The sequence below is a fragment of the Aspergillus uvarum genome (assembly GCF_003184745.1).
Source record: "Aspergillus uvarum CBS 121591 unplaced genomic scaffold BO82scaffold_27, whole genome shotgun sequence".
Lineage (NCBI taxonomy): Eukaryota > Fungi > Ascomycota > Eurotiomycetes > Eurotiales > Aspergillaceae > Aspergillus > Aspergillus uvarum.
Genome location: NW_020291324.1, coordinates 365,427 through 389,087, shown reverse-complemented (window position 1 = coordinate 389,087; position 23,661 = coordinate 365,427). Strand labels below are relative to the sequence as shown.

Genomic DNA, 23,661 nt, shown 5'->3' with positions numbered 1-23,661 from the left:
AATTAGATCCCTACGAGCCAGCGTGGCCTAGCTTCGAAGGTGGGGCGTTGCTATACATCCTTTGTGACGTTGTCCATCTCAAAGAGTATGCTACACTCTCTTACTTTTGGTTCGAAGCCTTCCGAATTAGGCTCCTGATGGCGTGCAATGTCTCCTGTTCCATAGCTTTTCAGGCAGTTATGAACCCAGGCCAATTATTGATATTATGTACATAGCATTGCTTGATTGGCAGGCCCACGAAACATCTACAGCATCATACTCCTTCTTCTAGCAGCGGCACGCAGGGATCGGCTAACTTGCTTTGTCTCTGTTGAGACGGATGTAGTCGAAGAAACCTGAACTATTTCTGCTGAAGCGCGCCTGTCGTGATCCGGTTGCTCAAGTCTCTCGTTGAATTTGATAGGCGATACTTTGGAAAGACTCGGTGTGATATCTCGGGAATCCTGGACTGCCTCGTCTGGCTTGAGTGTGTTTTGTTCGAAGGCTTTTAGGCTCGATGAGCACCGTTTCGATTGTCTAGCAGTAGCTGGTTGTGGCTTGTGTGCACGCGATATTGTCTTTGCCATACTGCCACAGGTGGCCTCTGTTAATCGCGTATTGAGGCATTCATCTGAATTATCCTTGATCGAGAGTGCAGGAGTACCTTGGCCTTCCGGCTCATGATCATGATTCCCGAGATCAGTCATCGGATGATCAGAACGCTCACTACCACCCTCGGCTGTCTCGCGAGTCGTTGCAGGGTCGTACCTGCTCGCGAAAGAGGCTTTGCGCCTCCTTTGTGACACCATCTTCATACTCTTCGAGGGAGATTCCACAGTTGGATTTAAGGCAGGGGACGGTGACTCAGTCCTTGTAATACCCGAAACTTGCAACTTGGCTGTGTCCGACTTGCGCCGCCGATACGCATCCCCATCCTCTCCCGTGCTCATAGGGGCATCAATTGTGCTAGAGGTTCTCCGTGTTCGATCCCCCACTGCCGCGACTAACTCGTTCGTAGGCCGGCGCATCTTATCGCGTAGATTAGGTTCTGCATAACTCACAATGGCTCTCTGGCGCCTTGTTGGTCGGGATGACCCAGTGGCAGCTACTGCATCCCCTGTATCCGCTCCCGACTTCGGCTGCTCAAGTCGATCATTTTTGGTCAGGGACCCTAGAATCACTGACTCGCGTGCCATACTGGCATTCCCGGCTTCTGCTTTGGGGCTATGGTGCGTCGGCGCTCGGCCGAGCGTATCATCCTCACTCTGCGTGTATGATGTAGTCTCTACAAGGCCCAGGACATTCCCCTTATCATCGACTGCTGCTATGACATTATCTTCACGCGGGAATTGTGCATCATCGAGCATGGGATTGAAAGCTTTTCTCGGTGATGGAATGCTGACATTGGTGTTTTCTATACCTCGAATTAGATGTCGACCCGCACGATCAGAATTAAACATTGGCCTTACTTTGCTTCAGTATCCTCCGTCTTGCCTGCTTGACATTTTTCTTGCTTTCTCTAAGTGGGTGGGTGTCTTCCTTAAACGGTGATCTGCCGGATGTTGACTCAATTGGGTCGACTGTCCCGGTGGGTGAACGAGTTTGCCGATAGTCAAAATCGTCGCTCCCATTCAGCTGGCTCTCGAGTCGATCATCAATATCTGCCGAGAACTTTCGTTTTGCACCGAGGATCGGTCTAGATATCGAGTTCGTTCGCATAGGAGCTGCCTCATAAGCCGCAGATTCATTCTCTGGAATCGTCGCATCAAGTTGGTGTTCCTCTTTTTCATGACAAGTTGGAAGTGGAAGGAGCACATCGGCATGGTTTGGATTCGTCCAACTCTCGAGCGACCCGTTGACTGTAGGCTCCTCGTTTGGAGGAATGGGAAAATTTGTATCCATGGTGGCCTGCGCCCGAGATGCCGGAGACTGTTGATCAATAGCACCACTGTCGAGCAATCCTTGTATATCGCGCGGCCTATGAGCAGTAAGCATTCATACCCTGATAAAGATAATTGCATTGTATGCTTACTCCAGCGTCTTCCTTGGGAAATACTTGTCTTCGAGTATCACGGGCAGCTTTCCTTCCTCCTCACAGGCAAAATTCTGCTCCATTTCGGCGGTCTTGCGCTCCCAGTCAAGAGCTGACTGTGATGGCTGCGTCGGGCTCCTGTTCTGCGCGGTATCTTGCTCTTTTCTGTAGTCGCGCGGCAGCTCACCCAGCTCAGTTACCAGATTGGTCAATTCCGTCAATTTAGCATCCAGTCTTGACTTGATGTCATAGACCCCATCTTGAAGTATCTTGACAGCCTGATATCTTTCTAGCTCCCTATTAAGTGTTATCGCTTGCTCTCGTAGAGATACATTTTCGGCGAGTAAGTGAGAAACCTCCGACTCAAGGCTGCGGATGCGGAGGGACTGTATGGAATTGACCCGGGCGATTTCGCGATTCTGCCGCACAAAGCGTCGCTTCACTAGTTGTCTGTCAGAAGGTCTGTATCGGAGGGAAGAGCAATGTTGAACTCTGACTGTGTGGAACTTACAGCCTTCGATGGACTCCGTCGTTGTTGTTGATTCATTCAATCGAGCCATGCTTGTGTCGCAAACGCAGACAGCGGCAGTTAAATCTCCTTCTTAAGCTATCGCGAGGTTTATTAGCCCTTCACGCGGGTGGAAAAGAGAGATTCCGCGATGAGGCCCTTGTCGCCTACAGTAGAATGAGTTGGGCAAGATACCTCGGAGGATGGTAACAGGTAAACACGATGCGGTTTAGCTTGTTGACAATTGTCCTATTTTGTACTAGTGGTGGCGGCTCCGTCCCGCCCCTCAGCTGGCACTTGGCCATGTCCAGTCGACGGCACTGTTCTGGATCAATGCGTACTAGGTACTCAATTGCCTGACACCACCCCTCTGTGACAACAACTCCATATTGTCTGACACCATACACATGAACTAAGCTTATATTCTCACTTTACCGACTGCAAGCATTTCGCCCTGTAGGGTAACCAGCGACAGCTCTCTGACTCCTAGATATTTGTTGCCCCAACTGGCAGCGATGCTACCTTCCGCAGCAGCCTCCTTTCGTCCGCCGAATCACTCATCGGCCATCGCCCAACAACAGTCATCGGCCTTGGCAGCGCGTATAGCTTCCAAGAAGGCCGAGCTAGAGAATTTAAGGCAGTTGCGAGACATGAGCGGTGCACTGGCAGAGCAGATGCAAGCCTTGGAAATCAAGATTGGAACTCTCAGAGATGGAACTGAAGGTATGTTTCCAGGCCAGTATATTCCTAGCTGCTGCTGATTTTCTCCGCTCTCTATTTTTAGCCGTCGCTTGTGTTCTTGCAAACTGGGACAATGTACTGAGGGCGATTAGTATGGCCTCGGGTGAGCATTTTACCTACTCTTCTCAGGTCTCAGTGGTGGTGGATGCATTTTGATGATATTGTCACCCATAGTGAACCCCGTTACCCCTGGTTCCGCAAGCAAGAGCGATCTCAACAACCCACAATTACCCGCAACCCTCGTAAGAGTACCAGCTGAGTCTCACGACGCATCAGGGGACCGATGATAATCATTGGTAGGCATGGCGTAAGCCAGCTTTCCATGATTATCATATCAAGTATGGGTTGCCGTAATATGGCAGAGAAGGCTCATCTGATGGATACAACAAAAATGTCTCCGTTGAGCATGGCACCTACAACTCAGGTGTTGCATTCTGTGACCTCACCATTATTTGGCCATTTTTGAGGCATGGCGCTATCGAAGCACGTGCTCTTCCACCTTGGGGCAGAGAGCTCAGTCTTAGCTGACACTATTCTGGCGCTTTCGCTCAGGGCCAAGTCCCGTAAAACCTCGTCGTGGAGCATGGAAGAATGATGGCTCTGGGGCCAATAGGCTTTGTTCAGGCTTAGTTCGGATAGTACCGTTCGCGGATTGACCTCCGAGATACTCGTGTCATGTCGTTTGCCAATCGGATATTCAATAAACAAGGTTTGTGTGTTCGGAACAATCGCAACACAATAGAAGCCAAAGTTTGGGATCTTTTATCCTTGAGCTATTTAGTTTCCCGCAAACCTTTGCCTGAAACCTGTTCAGATCTTGCCAAGAGGCTCTTCCTGCTCTGTCAACTTTGGTATTCTAGCCAGTGGCAACCCGAGCAAACAAGGCTTTTCTATCTGTTTAACTTGTGAAAAAAAAATATCGGTGTCCCGTATGGCCCGCAGGTGTGTCAGATGTTACTGGCTGGGGCACGATTTGTTCTCTCGTCGCGACCTCTTTCCGCTTCTACTTCCGAACTTGGTGAGGTCTCGGGGTTGGCGTTCATACCTAGTATAAGCGAAGTTCACAGTGTTGATGTATTATGCTTACTACCACCCACTGGCAGGTTGGGATTGGGTGCAATCTCTTCTGTGCTGGGCTCAATTTACTGGCTGCTGATATCGTGTGTTGCCTCGTGCCTTGTTCGCTGGCTATGTTTCTGATCGTTGTAGGTCAGCGCTAACCGTTGACGGTGTGATGTGCGAGGCTTTCACGCTGGATGATATAGTATTCCACGGTTGTAAATTCCTTGGGTGCTTCCGGACACGGCATGGAGAAGGAACTGTGGATAACTGCAGTATATGTAATAACCCGTGATATGTATACAAGGGGCCATGTTTTAGTAATATAATATCCCCTTGGCATGGGCAAGTTCCGGGTCAATTCCCCGCAGCTCTGGCTTTCTGCCTCTTTAGGAATCATATGAGTGTCTTGAAGTCGGATGATTACCATCGTTTACTCAGGTGCGCGAGCACGGCATGGGTTATATATCCCGGGATAATATCCCATCCAAGGACACTCCACAAGGTAGATGGTATGCTGCTAAGGGCCATATAATCCTCACAGGGAATATACAGACGGTGCCATATTTATTCCATCCTCGGCATGCTCGCTGGTGTTGCTAGGCTGTACACGGGAAAGAACCAGCTACAACCACAGAACGAACAAGGCACTATCCAGGCCTTACATACGTTATAATCTACCAACCTGGACTGCATGTTTGCCCGGCCGGTTCAAACTTCTTTCTGGCTAGAGACTTTCTTGTATAAGCCATAAAGGAAATATGAATGACTCAAACCCATATTGCAATCATACTCACACATATGAGTATGCATATGATGATTAAAGTAGTGTGCATACAGGCATTTGCATCCACTTAACTTTGGTTGTAGAATGAAAACAGGCCTGTTTATTTTGGCATGTTGATCATTAATAAAGCTGGGTGTACATAAACGGGGCTGTGGTTTAGTGGTATAATATTCCCTTAGCATGGGAGAGGTCCGGGGTTCGATTCCCCGCAGCTCCATTTTTTGCCCATTAAACCAGAGTTTAACTGGCAAGTTCTAGACAAGCCTGAGTGATATTTACTATTGTACGTACATACACTCCTATAGCAAATCAATTTGGTTTTATTATATCAGTGCGGACGATGTCTAGGTAGCATATAAGTATACACCCATGTTACATGTTCAGGTAGCCCAGCCTACCTAACCCAGTGATCTTGACACCGGCCGTTATCCATTACAGCTGGTGTTAATCCTCTTAAGTAGGCAGTAGAGCTTTATGGTCCTTTCCCTTTCTAAGTTTGTACTATTATATTTTGAGAATATGTGGCACGGGAATAGACCATAAAACTCCAGTAACAAGATAGAGAGAAGTAGACACAAGACTATTTAATACATATCCCTATCAATAGAAATACATTCCTCAGCCTAAAAGAGCTCTAATATTTCCCGATGTAAGAAGTGTTTTGATAGGAATGTCATTATTTCCAATACCGATGCCGGTTGTATGGGAGAGATCGCTGGTGTCTATCAATTATCTCTTCATAATGAGAATGGGCTCTGTGTTCATGGCGTGGTCATGTTTTGGGAAGAACCGGATCGACTCAGGGCTACTACGTTTGTTACCTGCTGGCTTGAGTGACAAAAAGCTGGAGTTGCGGGGAATCGAACCCCGGACCTCTCCCATGCTAAGGGAATATTATACCACTAAACCACAACCCCTCCTATATTATGCTTCTCTTGCTTTACTTCCATCATGGAGAACCAGTCACTACCAAGGACTGAGACTGCCATTCACACCATAGACTTTCATGTCAGGCTGTGTTTAGCTCATAGTATCATCGCCATCCTGGCCACATAGGACGTATTGCCAAACCGAACGAGACAAGAATACAAGAATCGATGGGTGATGGGCAGCACACCCCTTTGAAAATTGCTTCGCAGCTCTTGCTTTCTTCCCCGATGGAGAATCAGTCCCGAAAACTTGTCAATAAATAGACTTCTTGATGAATGACTCTGACTCAAAATGAGATAAATCCCCCTATCGCGGTACAAGTAGGGGCTTTGACTTATCAGTACAACGTGGGCTTGGAGAGAAACTAGAGAAATATTTAGGAAGTAGCCTCTTTATTTACCAACGTGCTTTCTCTGCAGGCCTCCACAACCTAACAGGCGGTCGAGGCAAGTGAGAAATCCGGAGGCTCAAATCAATGGCATACCATACTTATTATCACACTCGGACTCGGTATGCCTAGGGACTGCACCTAATGCCTAAATTTGTACAAGCAGGATGATAAAATGTTCATTTGAACAAGCCAGACAGCCGCTTTTTGTCGGGCGGATGTTATAGGACAGTAGATAGCAATTAAAAATCCCATTCCGGGTAATCTATTGTGAGAAGGCTCGAGTCGATCAAGATGCCAGTCACCAGGCATGGTCTCGATTAACGAGCCAACGATGCTGCAAGTGCCGCCCTGTTTTTCGGCACAAACCTAACCCTGTACCTTTTCGGTATCGCCACAAGGCTGGTGGGGTCCGAGTTGCCTCTCACAGGATGCCAATCGACACCGTCAACCGGTTCGATCCTGAAACTATTCAAGGTACGCATGAAAACCAGATATAGCTCCCGATTCGCAAGGAGAGAGCCCGCACACATGCGGTAGCCCATGCCATATGTGAACATAGGGGCATCTGGCTGCTCCAACCACCGCTCGGGTCGAAACTCATCGGGGTCTTTCCAGACTTCGGGGTCTAATTGAAAATGTATGAGATTAGCCTCTGCCACAGGGCATACTCAGTCATGCGCAGCCACTGACCCATGTTACAAGCCCAGGAGTTCAAGAAGAAAACGGTGCCCTTTGGAATGACCGTTTTCTCATAAGTTATGTCCCGGATGGATGTTCGAGGAAGTGCAAGACGGAGGACGGTGAAGTATCTGCATGTAAAATGATAGTCAGAAGTGTATGTCGAGGTCAGGGGTGACCTGTATATTACCTTAGGCATTCCCTCACAAGGGCAGCGACATAAGCGCATTTCTGATCGTCCCCGGAATCACAGAGCGGCGTATCCTGATCATATAATTCCTGAATGGCATTCGCGGCCTTGTCCTGGATATCCGGTCGTTGCGAAAGGAGGCAAAGGCTCCATGCCACCAACGTGGTTATAGTATCGAGACCCCCTGATAGCATCGTTAAGCTGATTGAAATAAGCTCATCGGCATCGAGCTTTGCTTCCTTATCAAGGATGACATTCGCCTGTATACAAGACTTGTGTATACCTTTCCTCATTCGCTCATCTAGATCCCAGTTCAATGCGTTGAGATATCTGTCTCGCCGATCTCTCATTTCTTTGGCCTTTCTAGAGTTCCCACTGAAAGGATTCAGCCGCAGAAGAGGGATATAGTCCTGTAAGTTACCCGTCGTGCTCCTGAACTTGCTGATTTCCTCCTCAACATGAGTGATCTCATCGAACAAGTCTTCCTCCTGGGATGCCACACGCACTCCCCAATTAAGGGTCAAGGATAGACTCAGACTCAAACGTTGAATCATAGCCATGGGATCTACCGGGGTGTTCCCACTGTTTCCATAACGGTTGAGCTCTTCGATGAAGGCTTTGGATTCCATGTCCAAGTGAGAGACGTAGGATTCCACAGAAGGACGATTAAGCGCCGAGGCCGCACCTTTACGGCGTCTTTTCAGTGACTCGCTGTAAGGAGAAGTGCCGATAGTTGTGCCTGCTGTATTCGACACGATCTATACTAACATGTTAAGCCTGTCTAGTGCGGGAGAGCTAACGAGAGCTGGGGAGGGTTGAAGAGGGTGAAGCAAACTGTCCCACCTTGTGGAAGGTATAGAACTCTGGTCTTGAGCTCAAGGCCTGTGCATTTTGTCCAAAAATAATTTTCGCAGCCGCGGCTGAGTTTACAACAACCACAGGGATATTTCCCAGCTGAATCTGATAGACTGGCCCATATGTTCTAGACCAGATGCGATACTGCTCTGCGGCGTTCTTCCGGATCTGAGCGAGGTTTCCGATAAGTGGTAAGCCACGGGGACCTTTGAGCCCAGGCACTCTTGCAGATGCTCGAGTGAACTCGTTCAGCATGATATAGATGATAGGGACCGTGAAGATCAACATCGTCAGCGCCCGCAAAGGCGACTGGGTAATGCTGTCCTGTAGAAGAGATAGGGCTGCCGCAATAGCCATGATGACCAAAGATGAATGCAATCGATCCTCACTGTCGAGATGATTTAGGGGATAAAGAGTCAACTCAGCAGATGGATTTCGGATCTATTATAACACAGCTGTGCATTGATGGTATCCCACGTGATACTTCCTGCAGTCCCGTCCTCTCCTTCATGCGAGGAACATTTCCGTTGTACAGGCTTACCTATAAAGAAACTAAGGACAAATCCCTGTGCCGGAGGCTATGGAAGATTTACCCCAGACCGAGGAAAGCCGGGGTAGATCAGCCTAGCATGAAGGGACTTGGTGCCGGGGAGGCTTGCGAGGCCAAGGGGCACAAACAATCGGGTAGCCCAGATTCCGCACTCGGAACCTTTCCGCCCATCCCCAGTGCACATGTCTTTTCGATTTTGCTGGGTTGGGACTTGCTTGCAGTATCGGCAGCTGCCACAGACTTGCAGACGAGTCACACATAGCACGCATAGTGGATGGAGTAGCAGAACGGGGGAAGTGCAATGTGTCCAACTGATCGGCATATGATTCCGAATGAATGAGTGCTATACAAAGATACTAGAACGAGTCTTGATGTCCATAACATGTGCATGATGAGCCAGCATAATTGCAGAACAAGCATTGCTCAGGTGAGAAAGCACCCCCCCCCTCGCCCTATCGTTTATTGTCATCGATACCTGGCTATCTGGCTGGGGAGACGAAAATGTACCTAGGCTGGCCGTACCTCAATATTCAGAACCTCGCTGCGCAATTTACAGATGGTCATTGATTTGTTAACAAGATTTCAGCCGCACAGTAACTATAAGATTTTGGGCTCCCGAGGGGTTTGCTCTTAACGAAGCTTGCACCTGTTCAAATACTCATACGGAGGATAGTCCTATCCATAGCACATCATCTCTGTATCAGGCAGGCTGCCGATTGGAGGGATTTTCAAAGATTGGTTGGGCCCGGTCGCCAGGTACAAAGCCGTATACCTTATGAGCGGAGACCTTAGAGAACCTATTTGTGTTGCTTGTGGTGTCTTGACAGTCTGGGCGTGAAGATATCGTCCTTCCAGTCCGGCAGGTAGTGAACTTACTGGTTACTGAGGTGGACTGTGCGGGAGGTTCTAGGTGAGTAGGGCTGAAATGCCTCTAAGTAACATTCCCGAGGGGACTATCCGACTGGGTACCAGCAGTGGGTTCTTCGAAAGAAAAAAAAAAGGGTGAACTTATCTTGATGGTTGGAGGAAGTCCTTCCTCAAAAGCAAGAACAGCATTGAAGCAAGATTTGCGGAGGAGAGACTGACGTCAAAAGTCAAACACCAGCGACCCAGGAACCGACCGTCACTTCAGAGTGGGGTATTACGCCATGCCGTTCTGTCTACCCTGGAGGGCCCAACAATACGGAGTACCTTTACCCACTCACCTTCCAGGGTCTGGGCTGGACAAGTGGAGCAAGAGAGACATCATCAACCAGAGTATCAGGCTGAACGCAACAGGAGTTTTTGGCTTTTCCGACTGAGATTTAGTGTGCTGCTCGGTTTGTTTTTTTCTTTTTGTTTTTTTTTGGTAGCCAGAACCAGAAAGCGAACGGGATGCACACCGTAGCAATCGATAGGTAGCATATTAGAAGCATGGGGACCTGCCATAATGATGTTAGTCGGAGTACTGTACTTTAGTACGTATGTACAGTACTGTAGTTGTCAGTAGTTAGTCGAGAGAATCATGCATCTTATAGCTCTGTCCGATGGGAAGAGCCTCGCCATAAATAAATCCCTATCGATAGGGGGCTTAGCAGTTGGACAACCTACTCACCGTACATACTAAACTTATTACTGCGTACTAAATTCAATAGGAGACTACGGTAGACTAATCAATCAATAAATTCTCCATAGTCCCGGTCGGCAATGCTTTGGACCGGGCTGGGCCCCTCCCGGAGAAGGGAGTCCATTCAGAGAAATCGAAGATAGTCTAATATCTATTGAGGGAAGCTTGGACGAGGGAAGGGGAAGGGGGGTGGGAAAAGGAAGAACGGATTGGGGAAAAGATTGGAGATGTTCCGAACTAGCGGGAAATCTTTGCTGGTCACATGCGGGCACGGTTGTCCAGCTTCGACAGCCAAATCATCGCCCAGACCCATCCACTGCCGGAGCTGCCGAGGCATTGATTGGTGGGACAATGCTGATTGACGCCGCGACGCCGTCATCGTGACCCGCCCCCATTCTCCCTCCAATTCCCTTCCCGGATTCTGTCTGTCGCAAAAGAGGCAGAGCTCATGACGCACTGCTGCTATTACTGCTTTCTGGCCGGAGAAAAAAAAATAAGGAATAGGTGGACAGACTGGAAGGTTAGCCGGTTATTGAGAGCTGATCATTCACACTGGCACGGGTACGCTTTCAAGTACGGAGTACGGAGTACCCTATCCTTCATTCCTCCTTCCTCTCTCAACACAATTGCTATACGTAGTACTAAAGTGGACCAGTGGCCCGGCATTCGGATTGTTCCTAAAACATTTTTCTGTATCATTCATTCTCTTCCTCCTCTTCGTCCTGTCTCCCTTCTTCCTTTTCTCCTCCTCTTCCCATCCCTCTCACCTAACCCCTCCCATCTCCCCTTCATCTCCTCCCAGATTCTCCCGTACCCTCCACATACACAATTGACTCTCAACTTTCGCCTAACCCTCTTACTTCACGAACCTTTCCTTCGAATTCTAGGTAAGTTACTATCGATTCAATTGCCTGGTTGGAGGAACTCTGCCAGCATGGTCCAATTTTTTTTCTCTCCCCAGAGTCTGACCGACAAAGAGCCGTTGGATAATATAGCATCTATCTATATATATCTTATCTTTCACAACAGCCATCCGCCCAACATCCTTTCAACCAGCTGTCTAAATCCAGCATTGTCCTCGATAATAGAGTGCCAACGAGGACCTCTATCAAATTCCACATACCATGGCCTCTCGTCATTCGCGTAAATTCCTGCGACCGCTGCTCTATACGTCACTCGCCACGGCTGCGGGTGCTGGAGTGCTCTACATTTCTTACCGCCCTCGCAATATTCCTGGTTCCGAGGCCCCTGCTGTCCCGCCCCCGGGCTATCACGAAGGCCGCCTGGTGCCGCCTAGTTTTCCCCGGATCAAATCCAGATTGGAACAGATTGAGGATCTCAAGCGTTCCGCCAAAGGAGGTGCATCAGAGGAATATGATCTGCTGGTCATTGGTGGTGGTGCCACTGGCTCAGGAATTGCTCTCGATGCTGCGACTCGAGGATTAAAGGTCGCCATTGTCGAACGCGATGATTTCAGTTCTGGAACCAGCAGCAAGAGTACGAAGCTTGTACACGGTGGTGTGCGATACCTGGAAAAGGCAGTATGGGAATTGGATTATAACCAGTCAGCCGACCCAAAATACTTCCCTGCTTCCGATGAGAAATCTGACAGTTCCCTATTTTAGGTACGCGCTCGTTAGGGAAGCCTTGCGGGAACGGAAGTACTTCCTGAACACTGCCCCTCATCTTTCCAGCTGGCTCCCAATCATGGTTCCGGTGCAGAAGTGGTGGCAGGCACCCTATTTCTGGGCAGGCACTAAGTTCTACGACTTTCTGGCTGGCTCAGAAGGTATCGAGAGCTCCTACTTCCTGACCAAAAGTAAGGCCATCGATGCTTTCCCGATGCTCCGAAAGGATAATCTGATTGGCGCTATGGTGTACTACGGTATGTATCACCCATCACGAGACTGGCAACCGCCCCGCATCTTAGTATGAGCTCTAATGACTTGGGTAGATGGTGCTCACAATGACTCGAGAATGAACGTTTCCCTTGCAATGACAGCTGCATTGTACGGCGCCACTGTCGTCAATCACATGCAGGTTACCGGCTTGACCAAGGACTCATCTGGCAAGTTGACCGGTGCCCGCCTCAAGGACGTAATCCAGGGCAGAAACGGTCAGGAAGAGGAAGAGTTTACCATCAAAGCGAAGGGTATCATCAACGCGACCGGACCCTTCACTGATTCGATCAGAAAGATGGACGAGCCTGACGTGAAGGAAATTGTGGCGCCGAGCTCGGGCGTCCACGTCATTCTACCTGGTTACTATAGCCCGTCAGACATGGGTCTGATTGATCCATCGACATCCGACGGCCGAGTCATCTTCTTCCTGCCTTGGCAGGGAAACACAATCGCTGGCACCACGGATCAACCCACTGAAATCACTACCCAGCCAGAGCCCTCCGAGAAAGACATCAACTGGATCCTCACGGAAGTTCGTCGGTACCTGGCCCCTGACATCAACGTTGAGCGAAGTGATGTGCTTGCCGCTTGGTCCGGAATTCGTCCTCTAGTGCGCGATCCTAAGGTCAAGAGTTCTGAGGCATTGGTTCGTAACCATCTCATCTCAGTCTCCCCATCTGGGTTGTTGACTTGCGCCGGTGGCAAATGGACTACCTATCGGCAAATGGCCGAAGAGGCAGTTGATGAGGCCGTCGATGTTTTCGGTCTGAAGCCCCGTGAAGTATCTAACGCTCCCGACATTAGCGGTGTCGGAGGAAGCGGGCTAGTTGCTGACGGCGCTGTTCTTGATGGCTCTTGCCAGACCCATCAGGTCCGCTTGATTGGTGCCCATGGCTACTCAAAGACGCTTTTCATCAACCTCATCCAACATTATGGACTCGAGACAGATGTGGCGCAGCATCTAACACAATCATACGGCGATCGAGCTTGGCAGGTTGCGGCTTTGTCTTCGCCGACTAATGCTCGTTTCCCCGTCCGAGGCCAGCGCATCTCGACCCTCTATCCTTTCATCGACGGCGAGGTTCGTTATGCAGTTCGCCACGAATACGCACAAACTGCTGTCGATGTTCTCGCACGCCGAACTCGCCTAGCGTTCCTCAATGCTGAAGCAGCACTTGAAGCCCTGCCTAGTGTCATTGATCTTATGGGAGAAGAGTTGAAATGGGACAGCGGCCGGAAGGACGTTGAGTGGAAGGAGAGTGTCCGGTTCTTGTCCTCGATGGGCCTCCCCAAGAACTTCCTCAGTTTGAGTAGAGCGGACGTTGAAGCCGGCAAGGTCAAGCAGGTTGATATCGCGCAACGAGCGGCTTTTGCTAGGACAGGTAAGTAACCGAAAACGCTGATGATGGCGAGACTAGGGCTAATGTGTTGTCTCTATGCAGATCCACCAGCGGATGTGCTTGCCAACGACACCCGTTCATCTGACTCCAACAAACTGATCCAACCTGATTCCCCGGCTAACAAATAGAGCAGTTATGCGCCATAGAACTATTTTGTATAAATAATTGGAACTGTATAATCGGCACTTTATGTCATTTGGATATCCGACAATGTCGTCTAGATTGTCCCTTCTGAAATCAATTGACAAGGCCTGGGCTTGTATGTTGTTTAGACTTACCGGCATATGGAGGCGGGTTTTCCTTCATTCCTTCATGGTGTAGTGGGCATGTAGGCGTTGAACCTTCATCGAAAGGAATGTGTAACGAGGATTACTTTTGCTCTTGACGACGATGCAAATGCAATTCTCACAACGAATTGGAAGGAAGCAAAGAAGACAATCAACTTCAGGACAGATCAATCGTAGCCTGTATGTATGTGGTGCACTGGCATCATGTTGCCTGCACCTACAACCAATGACGTCTGCTTACCCTTCGATGAACTTGTCCACTGCTTGGAGGTGGAGAATCGGGTGGAGAATCGGGCTGGCTTGTAGAAATGGTTCTTGAGGGCACCACGTGCTCTCTTGAAAGCCAACTGATTGCCGCCGCATGGCCTCTGTTGCTATTATTCATGTTGGCCGTAAGCCGTCGAAGCAGGGCCCTCAGGGCATTCATTGTAGTACCGAATTTCTTCTTTCCCGCCTTCCGATGCGAACATGTGGGCGGGGGAATGCATTCGTACCATGTTTACAACTTGTAGACTCCATAATGACACCTGGGTCCAAAGCAATTTTGGTCTCGCTTGGGATGAAACATAAGGGACATCCGTTCATCAACTCGTATGTATTCCGGGATTTGTGCATATGACTTTCCTATACGAAACAGTGACTTGGAAAATGATACGATCAGGCCTAAGGTATAACAGATTTCTCAGATAACCAGTCCCTCGTGTCCTCTGCCTGTGATCAAGAATATATTAGATTATGTAGAACATAACTCTGAATTATATGACACCGAGTAAGCGGTAATAAAGTACAGCAAGAGCTGTACCAGCCCAAATTAGAATAATACATCGACTGTCCTGAGACGATCGGGGAAGGGAAAAGGGAAGAGGAGGAAGAGAACATGATTATTATGTCAAGATAGGCGGATAAAAAATGTATAAATGGATGTCATGTTTCAAGATGTGCGCAGCACACCATAAAGAAAAAAGAGAACCCCGCAACTCGCGGGGCCGCGAGACAAGGGAAAAGTAAGACCCGAAGATGTCTAATCGATGATCGAGAACACGGAGCGATGGATTTCGAGCGCCGGGGGGTGACAAAGAGCATATATCCGAGCACCCGAAACAAGCCTCCGCGACCAAGGTCCATGCATGCAGGTAGAGAAGGAGGCGCTCGGTTTGGGTTCAAAGGCAGACCGGCTATACCCGAGGACCGGCTTGCCCGCACGCACGTTGGTTCGAGAATCCGCTCAATAATGCGAGTGAAAGTCGGGTAACGCGAACTCGGCGTCCGCCGGGGTGGGCTCGAAAGGCCACCGTCCGTCCCCTCACTTCGTTTGACATATTCGCTCAGAGGGTCAAGGGACAAGAACACCGGAGAGAGGGCTTCCCCGGAAGCCAAGTATTTGGCTTGTTTCCCATCGACTTCCTTTTTTTTCAAATTCCCTTCCCTGACCACGGGTGTCTCATTGCGGGAGGGTCGTGGGTGAAGTAACAACCCTCGAAAGACCTATTCAGATGTTCGAGACCTGAGCTTGTTTGAGGTCCTCTTGTCCAGAAGCGTCTGATTCTGAATGTATCGATCATGCCACCCCATTGCGATGCATCCTTAGTAAGAATACGGTTGCAGCCGGTAAGAGACCAAAGTCAAAAGAGAACACAATGAGCAACACACTTATGTCTTGCTCTCTGCCGCGTTTGGGTCGCCCTTATAATGATCCCAGAACCGTGCGACGGTCCGTTGTGCGACGGTGTTGCCCTTGTACCGGTATATGAAGTAGTTGAATAGGGCAAACTCGTCGCGGTCGAGTACATAATCCTTCTGTGCGTTGATCTTGCCCCATAAGCTTTCAATGGCTGCTTCCAGGGTATCATTCGTTGCCTTATCGGCATGACCGTCCCGTCCACGCTCCAAGGCCTGCCGCACCTCAGAAGACGACGCTGAGACCGCCATTGGTAACTGAGGAGAGAACTACAACCTCTTTCAAGACAGTTGTTTCGGCTCGCAAACGCTGGGAGAAGCGAGAGAAAATATAGCGAATGTGGATGTGAGTGGTGCAGGATCGGAGCATGAGCGGCGCGCAAATTGAATTTGGAGGGAGACAGGGAATAGAAATAAGTTCTGGGGCCCTTGAACGACAGAGAAGGGAAAATTTTTTTCTGGACGGACACGACTGTCTTTGGCAAGCTCCGACCCTCTCAATTTAACAAAGCAGGTGGAGCAGGGGGATGTTAGAGAGGAGAAGGGGGGAAATTGGATTGTCCAAACGGTGGGCAATCGTGGATCGAATCTCTTACAAGCCCATAATGGTGGTGGTGGTAAGTAGTTTAGCAGTACTCGACAGTCTGAATGTAGTAGCCGTAGTAGGGTAGGTACCTGGTAACTAGAAAAATATTAATCCGGATGGTTAAAATTACATCTTGATTAGCCCAAAGACTATTTCATTCCGTAGGTATCAATCGACTGGTTTTGGACTGGAAAACTACACACAGGTACACACAGGCTTAATCCGATAAAGAAACGGGTATGCATAGGAATAAATTCCTACTAATAATAGGATCCATCGGCAAGAGGAACGAACCATGTATTGAGTACGGATAAGCTGGAGGTACTTCCTTGTACAGTACTCAGTATTTAGTTGGCACTCTTGCCTCAGGGCTGGTTTACCCACTTTCTTTTTATGATGTACTCGAGTATGTATGAGGGCAAGCATTGTTCATGATCCTTTGTCTGCACCTAGCCTAGACTGCATATCGGCTGTATGATGATGATGGGGTTAGAGCATTCGGAGATTACAGATGGAGAAGCTGTGGGTTTCTCTCCCTCCCTGGTCTTTCTTTTGATTAGAGTTCCTTGACCGTTGCAAAAGAGGCGTTGGACCATAAAGTGCTTTACTTTATTGCTAGCCGTTGCCGATATTAACTAACTTCGTACTGGATGGATGCACTGCATCACAGGCATTTATTCTGCCTTACCCATTCTGCTGTTTGTCATCTTACCTACCCTTTCGGGCCCTGAATCAGGTTCTCTAAGCATATTTCATCGCCCAGGTTAACACTGAAAGGGTGGAAAGAAAAGCTAATTCGTATCTTGTCTGGTCTTGTCTTATCTTTCTTTCTTCCTGTTCGTCTTTCTTTTTTTTTTCTTTTGGTTGTTCTTTTATTTTTTCCCCTTTTGTTGTCTGGCCATGTGGCAGGTGGGGTTTCGTACGGGCTCACCCGCTGTAGCAGCATCGAGACCTAACCCTTGGCGTAACGGTTTTCTTCCTTTGGGTTTATTCTCGAGTTGGGAAAGGTGTCCGGTCAGATGTGGAACTCGACGGTACAGTGGATAGGGTTGCGAACATTGTGAACCTGGCCGAAACAAGCCGCGTAGATGGAGGGTCGTGGTCGGGTTAGTTGGTTCATACTTTGTAGTGGTTACGTATTTACAGTCTCACGAGTCACGAGTCATCTTACCACCACCACTACCACCACTACCACCACCGATCGGTGGACGTCCGGTAACTACGGGTAATCCGCCTAGGCACAGCCGGCGCTTGCACGAATTAAGTAACTCCAGGTGGTTCCGCCCACGGTTGATAACCTGGTTCGTTCCTACAAACTTCTCACTGATTTCTCTGGCCGGTGGATTCGGCCGGAAAAAAGTGACCTGATCATGGCAACCGACAAAGTAAGCTAAATCCAAAGAAGAAACCAGAAAAGATTGTTATTTCCAATGTCTGAAGCACCAGGGATGGACCCAGAAAAACTTTATCGGAGAACGAACTACGTAACGTTGTCAACACGGAGGGTTGAACAACCTGATGATAAACCGGGAGAGGGGAAGAAGAGTGAGTCCCTTCCCACCTTATTGCCATACTCTTATTCATTGCGAACTGCCACAATACATTACTTAAGTATGGAATTTGGATCATGAAACCGTCCTTTAAGAGCCCTCTCACAAGCGAGTTGATTTTCTGACATGCGCTCGGGAAAATTCGAGGAACAGCCCAGTGAGGGAGACTGCTCCCGGGCGGCTCGGAGCTTCTGGGGTCGATGAGTATTGAGTGCTCCGTACGGAGTACTAGTGAGTAGTTTCTTCGCCTTCTGAATCAGGACTGTATAGTGTAAATTACAACTCGCTCACAGACCCGCCCGGTCCGGTGCATTGAAAATAAGTGGGGATCAGGCAGTTTGCTGCGAGGCGATTTGGTCGGCGGCAGGCTGGACGGATGTTCTGGTGAAAATGACTCGCATTGCCATCACATCCATGCCGCAATGGCGACCAATGACCCTTACATGGCTGGTGCTGCCGGTGGTCCAGCAGCAACAGCCGCAGCAGCAGCACCTTTAACTACTACCTAGTAGGCCTCATTCTTTAGTCATGGTAGCTGCTTTCCAACCAAGGGAATCGGGCAGGACTGACTTTCTTTCCCCTATTCATGTTTGTTTCATTTCGCTCAAATGAAAAAGGTACTAGGTAGGCACCGACGGTCAGTTGTGGGCGGGCAAAGTTTAATCTGCGCGGACAGACAACAAACAAACCTACAAGTACTCGTGGATGTACTCGGAAGCAACCTAGTACTAAACAACGTACGTACGTACGTATGTATGTATGTATGTATGTATGTATGTATGTATGTATGTATGTATGTATGTATGTACTGTACAGCATAATAGTATGATCATATTGGCCACTTTGACTAGGGGTCTTCTTGCATTCCAACTTCCAAGCGACCCTCGTACCGGCCGGGTGCGCGCTTCATAACCCTGGCAGTTTGCTGTCGGCATGGTCATGGCTAATGGATAACGGCTACTGGCTACTGGCTCTCCTCTCTTCAACGGCCTTGCACTATTTAAGTCGGGAAAAGGGTGCACGACGTGATATTGATGCTGGCTAAACAAAATAAGTAACGTAGACATTCTACTAGATACTAGGTAGTGATAGCCCCGAGTCCTGCTTGACGTGCTTCTTGCCTCCGCTCTAGGTCGCTGTTTGATTGATTTTGACCCATGTCTTCTGCAGCTGAGGCCGTTTGCCCTGCTGTGAACCGTATCACTTAATTCCAATCCAACTTCCCTGTAGGTAAGTACTCCGTCCTGCCTCGCAGTTTGTCCAGCCTTCTCTTTTCTTGCCAAGAGTTAGATTGGAACACGTCGCTGTATAATCGACCCCCCCAAGACTCGAATTATTGGCCACCAAGCTACAATAACAGCAGTTTGGTGGTCAATCGACTTACAACTGCACTTGCGTAAGGAGCCAATTTTGAAGTCAAGATTGGGAGCCTGTATCCCCACAGTCACGATGCTACTGTCTCTTGACGCAAGCTTCCAGCCTGTACTCAGCCAGTATCATCATCTTGCCACGAAGACTGTATGACAGATATCGTGGTCGTGTTGGCTCCGATAGGTCCCACGAAAGTCTTGCGACGAAGTCTAAATAATCGCTCTGCCATTGGCCGGTAACTTCAAGACATGCGAGGTTGATTCCCGGGTTAGGGGATGGCCAGACCCCTTTCACTCGGCCTTGATTAGACAGGACAGTGCATCAAGCACTTCAATTCCTCCGCAAGATCAACTGGAGCCAACCTGATCACAGAAAGTCCGCCGACCTTCCTTCCTAAGCTGTTATCTATGCCTTGTGAGGTAAATTATAACCGTACAGATGGTCAAGGTGGTGAATTTGTGAATGAAAAATCGCATATAGGCACTGGAACCATATGTTTTTTCATTTCCTTGTGACTCATTCAGGCCTTTGTCCTACATGCTCGAGTAACCGAATAGTTGTAGGTTCGTTAAGTAGTAAGTTACTCATTGTAAGTGGTCATTTTTACTTGAGTATTACTGAGTAAGTAGATAAAAAAAAAGATGACTAATCACATGTTTTGTCACTTCATTAGTTCGGAGTCGGTGATTGTCCCCGGAATTCTTTTGCCCCGCTATTCCCTTGCAGCAGCAACAGCTTCAGTTTGCTTCTTATTTCAAAATCCGGTGGCCTGTCTGGCATAATGGTTTACCATTTCACATCGAATGTGGTTCAACCCGCAGCCTTTATCTATGTCGGAAAGGATAAATTTGAAAGTATGATGGGCTTTTCTATATCGATGAGATTGTGCCGAGACTCTGATAATTGACTTGGAACAGATGAGGACCTCATTAAATTTGGGTTAGAGAGTGATGTCTGGTAATCTGACCTTGTGCTGTGAATATCCGAGAATGTGCATCAAGTGAGCTAATATCTTTTTGCGTCTCGGCTAGGGTTTGTCTCTCCTCGTCGCGCAGCAACCTAGCATCCGAAGACACCCTAACTCAGTCATCAGTTCCATGTGGATAACCTGTCTAGTGCCCATGTGTACCTTCGCCTTCGTGACGGAGAAACATGGGATCAAATTCCTCAGGCGCTTCTCGAAGATTGTGCCCAGCTCACGAAGGCGAATTCAATCGAAGGTCAGCATATTTCGTCAGGAACGGATACCGACGAGAACCAACAAGCAAGCCAGCGGTGGAGACTAAACAAGCTTACAGGGAATAAGAAGGACAATATCACAGTGATCTATACACCGTGGTCAAATTTGATGAAGGATGGATCCATGGCAGCTGGCCAAGTCTCTTTCCACAACCATAAACTGGTGCGCAAGGTGTTTGTCCGACAGCGAGAAAACCCTATCGTCAATCGCCTGAACAAGACACGCATTGAAAAGTTTCCTGATCTCAAAGCCGAAAAAGACGAGTTCTTGAAAAAGAAGAACAAGGAGGAACGCAAACTGAGAGAGGAGCAACGCATAAAGGAGAAACTGGAAAGGAGGGAACGCGACCAGTTGAAATGGCAAAAGGAACATGCTTACGATGACCTCATGAGCGAGGAGAACATTCAAGGCAGCAGCAACTATGAGCGGGACGCGGACTTTTATGACGACTTCATGTGAAGCAGAAGGTATACAGTGGATTGCCATATTGTCTCTCTGATGGCCGTCGTCGGCTTGCCGCATGCTATACTATCGACGAAACAACATAACTTGGTACTCATCACAGAGCATCCATTCGAAGTGCATCAACGGAAGGTGGATACTGGGCCTTGTTCCGTGGTCGCGAAATTCCACATCAAATGGCTAGGAAGCGCATAGCTCAGAACACGCATATCGACTCGTGTCTCAACTCGACCTGATCCAGTGCCGGGGAGCTGGTGTTGAGAGTGGCTGGGAGCCGGCCACTGGCATACTGCCTGTCGCTATCCCACAATAGTGTGGTAGATTGAACTTCACTATAAGGGACATCATAGCATGTTTATAAGCTGTACATTGCATGCGAACTTAGTAGAATAAACTAGGCAGAATATGGAATCGAGTCTGAATGCACAGGTGATGCAGCATATAAAGAGAGCGAAACTCCTTTCTAGCTCCTTCGTGGTGCCGGCTCATACTGTTGGGTGTGGTAATTCGGCGTAACTAAGCGAGAGCTGCGGACTGCGGAAGCAACCTCCCTGCGCTAGCGATGTTGACAGCTATGGCCGGTCCCTCACCATAGTACGTACTCCTGTACAACAAGTTCTGTGACCATAACACCAGCTTTGATATAACCGCGCCTCAGACACGTCTTGCTACTCAAAAAAGTGAAGATGCCTGAAGGTTCGTCTCAATTGTGCATATTCACAACTTCTTCTAGCTTATCCCGTCGTTTCCGCTGATACTCCCCCATAGGCGCAAAGTCAAAGAACAAGAAGAAAGCCAAGGGTACCACCGGCCCCAAGGGGATTGAGGGCAAGGCTCTAAACAAAATCCAAGGCAATGATCAGGACCGAGCACCGGAGTACACCGAGGCAGCCGCGCAACCAAGCGTAAGGGCACCCCCGTTTACCCCTCACCCCCGAATGCCCACCTGAGCTGATTATGTGACAAAACAGGAGAGCGACAACGATAAGATTGATTCTACCGAGGGCCTAGTTGCCAAAGAGAGGGCAGATAGAGATAGACCAACCGGAGATTCACCGACTGAGATGACTGACGATCGGACAATTACTTCGACTAGTCATCCGACTAACCCCACAGGCCATGGGAGCGATCCCACCAGCTCCGAGGCTCTTCAGTCCAACGACCGATTTGACGCCCTCGTTCGGGATCGGGATACCTTACGCGCGGAAGTGGCAGACATGCGCAAGTCATTGGAGGAAATCCAGTTGAAACACCACGCGGAGATGGAAGCTCTGCAGGGAAGGCTCGATGACGCCGAAAACAAGAAAGAACATGCAGAGTTGCAATTCCAGAAACTCCTGGAAAGAGTGAACACAATCAAGTCTCAACTTGGCGAGAGATTAAGGGAAGATGCTGTATGTCTTCGGCACTTGCATTCCAGTGCTTTATCCCCAAGTATACTAACCCATAGCAGGAAGAGCTTGCACAGGCAAGATCGAAGATTGATGAATTATTGGAGGAAAACACAAGCATCAAGGATCAATACCAAGCGAAGTGTGGCGAGCTCGAGCAATTGTCGGAAGACAGAAGGAACATGTCACAGGAGCTTTCGACCTTGCGAGACCGTACAAATCTGTCCCAGCAAAATTGGTTGAAAGAGAGGGAAGAGCTCCTGGAACAAGAGAATTATCTTCACTCAGAGTTCGAGCAAGCCAAGGAGGCCATGCACAACTGGGAAGTCCTCGCTATGGAGGAGCGGTCCATTCGGGAAACCCTCGAAGTGAAGGTGGTAGATCTCGAGGAACAGCTTGCAAGCGTCAAAGATGCCTACGAGAAAGCATCTACCGAACGTGACTCTCAGGTAGCTGCAGTAGACGGACTACAGCGAGCTTTGCAGGAAATCCAATCTGGTGAGAATAGCCCCTATCTCCGACATACTTCTTTTCCTGAACTGACACTAATGATTTGTAGCGCGCAAACAGGAACTTCGTGAGCTCGTGGAGAATTCCGACGCGCAACTCGAGGAGTTGAAGCAGAGCCTTCAAGAAGCAATGAAGAAAGCCCTCGACGCCGAAAAATCTCTTCAAGACGCTCAGGGCGAGCTTGAAAGAGTTCGGCCATTCGAGAAAGAAGTCAAAGAGAAGAATCTCTTGATAGGGAAGCTCAGGCATGAAGCGGTGACACTCAACGACCATCTGACGAAAGCTCTGCGCTTCCTCAAGAAAGGGAAGCCGGAAGACAACGTCGACAGGTGTGTTTTTTTGCGCTACGACTATGGTCCTTGGCTGGGCTTGTAAGGCATTGACTGATAACTAATTCTTGTTTCTAGACATATCGTAACAAATCACCTCCTGCATTTTCTTGCTCTTGATCGATCGGATCCCAAGAAGTTCCAGATCTTGCAACTCATTGCCGCGCTCCTCGGCTGGACAGATGGTTGGTCAACCATTCTTCTTTTGTGTTCTTACCATACTCGTGGCCACTAACGATCTGAACAGAGCAGCGTGAGCAGGCTGGTCTGGCGCGTCCAGGAACATCGAGCATTTCTGGAAAATTGAGAGTTCCAAGCACACCCATGCATCGTACGCCAAGCAGCCAAACCTTGGCCTCGGAATTCCTTGACAATGGAAACGCAAGTAAAGAATCGTTGGCGGAGTTGTGGTCCAACTTCCTGGAGCAGGAGTCACAGAATGCGGAAATGACACATCCAAAGCCGTGAGGCTAGTTCCGCATTCATCGAGACCAATAGTCTGTGGCCTTTCGGATTGAATTACTACTTGTGTGATTACCATTTGCGCCTCTATCGCAATCCGCCTCTTGCTGTAATTGTATGCGTGATAGTATGAGATAAGCTATGCTATATAGGCTGTCCGTTTGCGACAGACAGCACATGCCTCATCGG

General features: G+C 48.9%; 7 protein-coding genes and 2 non-coding genes across 9 annotated transcripts; 5 read left to right on the top strand and 4 right to left on the bottom strand.

Moving 5' to 3' along the window:
• Nucleotides 1-151: 151 nt before the first annotated feature.
• On the bottom strand, nucleotides 152-2,679 carry BO82DRAFT_392227 (shugoshin family protein). Its single transcript, XM_025638605.1, has 4 exons — nucleotides 2,523-2,679; nucleotides 2,012-2,453; nucleotides 1,449-1,957; nucleotides 152-1,393 (listed from the first exon to the last, which is right to left on the bottom strand). The coding sequence occupies exons 1-4, from the start codon at nucleotides 2,569-2,571 to the stop codon at nucleotides 246-248; spliced, it is 2,148 nt and encodes a 715-aa protein (XP_025491951.1). The 5' UTR covers nucleotides 2,572-2,679; the 3' UTR covers nucleotides 152-245.
• Nucleotides 2,680-2,866: 187 nt separating this feature from the next.
• Nucleotides 2,867-3,548, top strand: BO82DRAFT_79566 (DASH complex subunit DAD2). Its single transcript, XM_025641557.1, has 2 exons — nucleotides 2,867-3,242; nucleotides 3,304-3,548. Exons 1-2 carry the CDS (start codon nucleotides 3,035-3,037, stop codon nucleotides 3,414-3,416), a joined length of 321 nt encoding a protein of 106 aa, XP_025491950.1. The 5' UTR covers nucleotides 2,867-3,034; the 3' UTR covers nucleotides 3,417-3,548.
• Nucleotides 3,549-5,251: 1,703 nt separating this feature from the next.
• On the top strand, nucleotides 5,252-5,323 carry BO82DRAFT_t179. Its single transcript has one exon. It is a non-coding gene; the product is annotated as a tRNA-Ala (tRNA).
• Nucleotides 5,324-5,951: 628 nt separating this feature from the next.
• Nucleotides 5,952-6,023, bottom strand: BO82DRAFT_t178. The gene has a single exon. It is a non-coding gene; the product is annotated as a tRNA-Ala (tRNA).
• Nucleotides 6,024-6,527: 504 nt separating this feature from the next.
• BO82DRAFT_392225 (putative cytochrome P450 phenylacetate hydroxylase) lies at nucleotides 6,528-8,691 on the bottom strand. Its single transcript, XM_025638604.1, has 4 exons — nucleotides 8,139-8,691; nucleotides 7,296-8,053; nucleotides 7,118-7,236; nucleotides 6,528-7,052 (listed from the first exon to the last, which is right to left on the bottom strand). The coding sequence occupies exons 1-4, from the start codon at nucleotides 8,505-8,507 to the stop codon at nucleotides 6,745-6,747; spliced, it is 1,554 nt and encodes a 517-aa protein (XP_025491949.1). The 5' UTR covers nucleotides 8,508-8,691; the 3' UTR covers nucleotides 6,528-6,744.
• Nucleotides 8,692-11,066: 2,375 nt separating this feature from the next.
• BO82DRAFT_354484 (glycerol-3-phosphate dehydrogenase GUT2) lies at nucleotides 11,067-13,898 on the top strand. Its single transcript, XM_025635215.1, has 4 exons — nucleotides 11,067-11,870; nucleotides 11,932-12,191; nucleotides 12,261-13,589; nucleotides 13,650-13,898. The coding sequence occupies exons 1-4, from the start codon at nucleotides 11,431-11,433 to the stop codon at nucleotides 13,733-13,735; spliced, it is 2,115 nt and encodes a 704-aa protein (XP_025491948.1). The 5' UTR covers nucleotides 11,067-11,430; the 3' UTR covers nucleotides 13,736-13,898.
• A 1,646-nt stretch (nucleotides 13,899-15,544) lies between these two features.
• On the bottom strand, nucleotides 15,545-18,642 carry BO82DRAFT_402260 (uncharacterized protein; the record flags this gene model as incomplete). Its single annotated transcript, XM_025639313.1, has 2 exons — nucleotides 15,545-15,787; nucleotides 18,598-18,642. 2 exons carry the CDS (start codon nucleotides 18,640-18,642, stop codon nucleotides 15,545-15,547), a joined length of 288 nt encoding a protein of 95 aa, XP_025491947.1.
• Nucleotides 18,643-19,786: 1,144 nt separating this feature from the next.
• BO82DRAFT_354482 (putative DUF814 domain protein) lies at nucleotides 19,787-21,203 on the top strand. Its single transcript, XM_025635214.1, has 4 exons — nucleotides 19,787-19,932; nucleotides 19,996-20,035; nucleotides 20,171-20,298; nucleotides 20,377-21,203. The coding sequence occupies exons 1-4, from the start codon at nucleotides 19,860-19,862 to the stop codon at nucleotides 20,775-20,777; spliced, it is 642 nt and encodes a 213-aa protein (XP_025491946.1). The 5' UTR covers nucleotides 19,787-19,859; the 3' UTR covers nucleotides 20,778-21,203.
• A 641-nt stretch (nucleotides 21,204-21,844) lies between these two features.
• Nucleotides 21,845-23,478, top strand: BO82DRAFT_283454 (putative Golgi matrix protein; the record flags this gene model as incomplete). Its single annotated transcript, XM_025631419.1, has 5 exons — nucleotides 21,845-22,174; nucleotides 22,234-22,669; nucleotides 22,731-23,010; nucleotides 23,089-23,195; nucleotides 23,258-23,478. The coding sequence occupies 5 exons, from the start codon at nucleotides 21,845-21,847 to the stop codon at nucleotides 23,476-23,478; spliced, it is 1,374 nt and encodes a 457-aa protein (XP_025491945.1).
• Nucleotides 23,479-23,661: the final 183 nt, after the last annotated feature.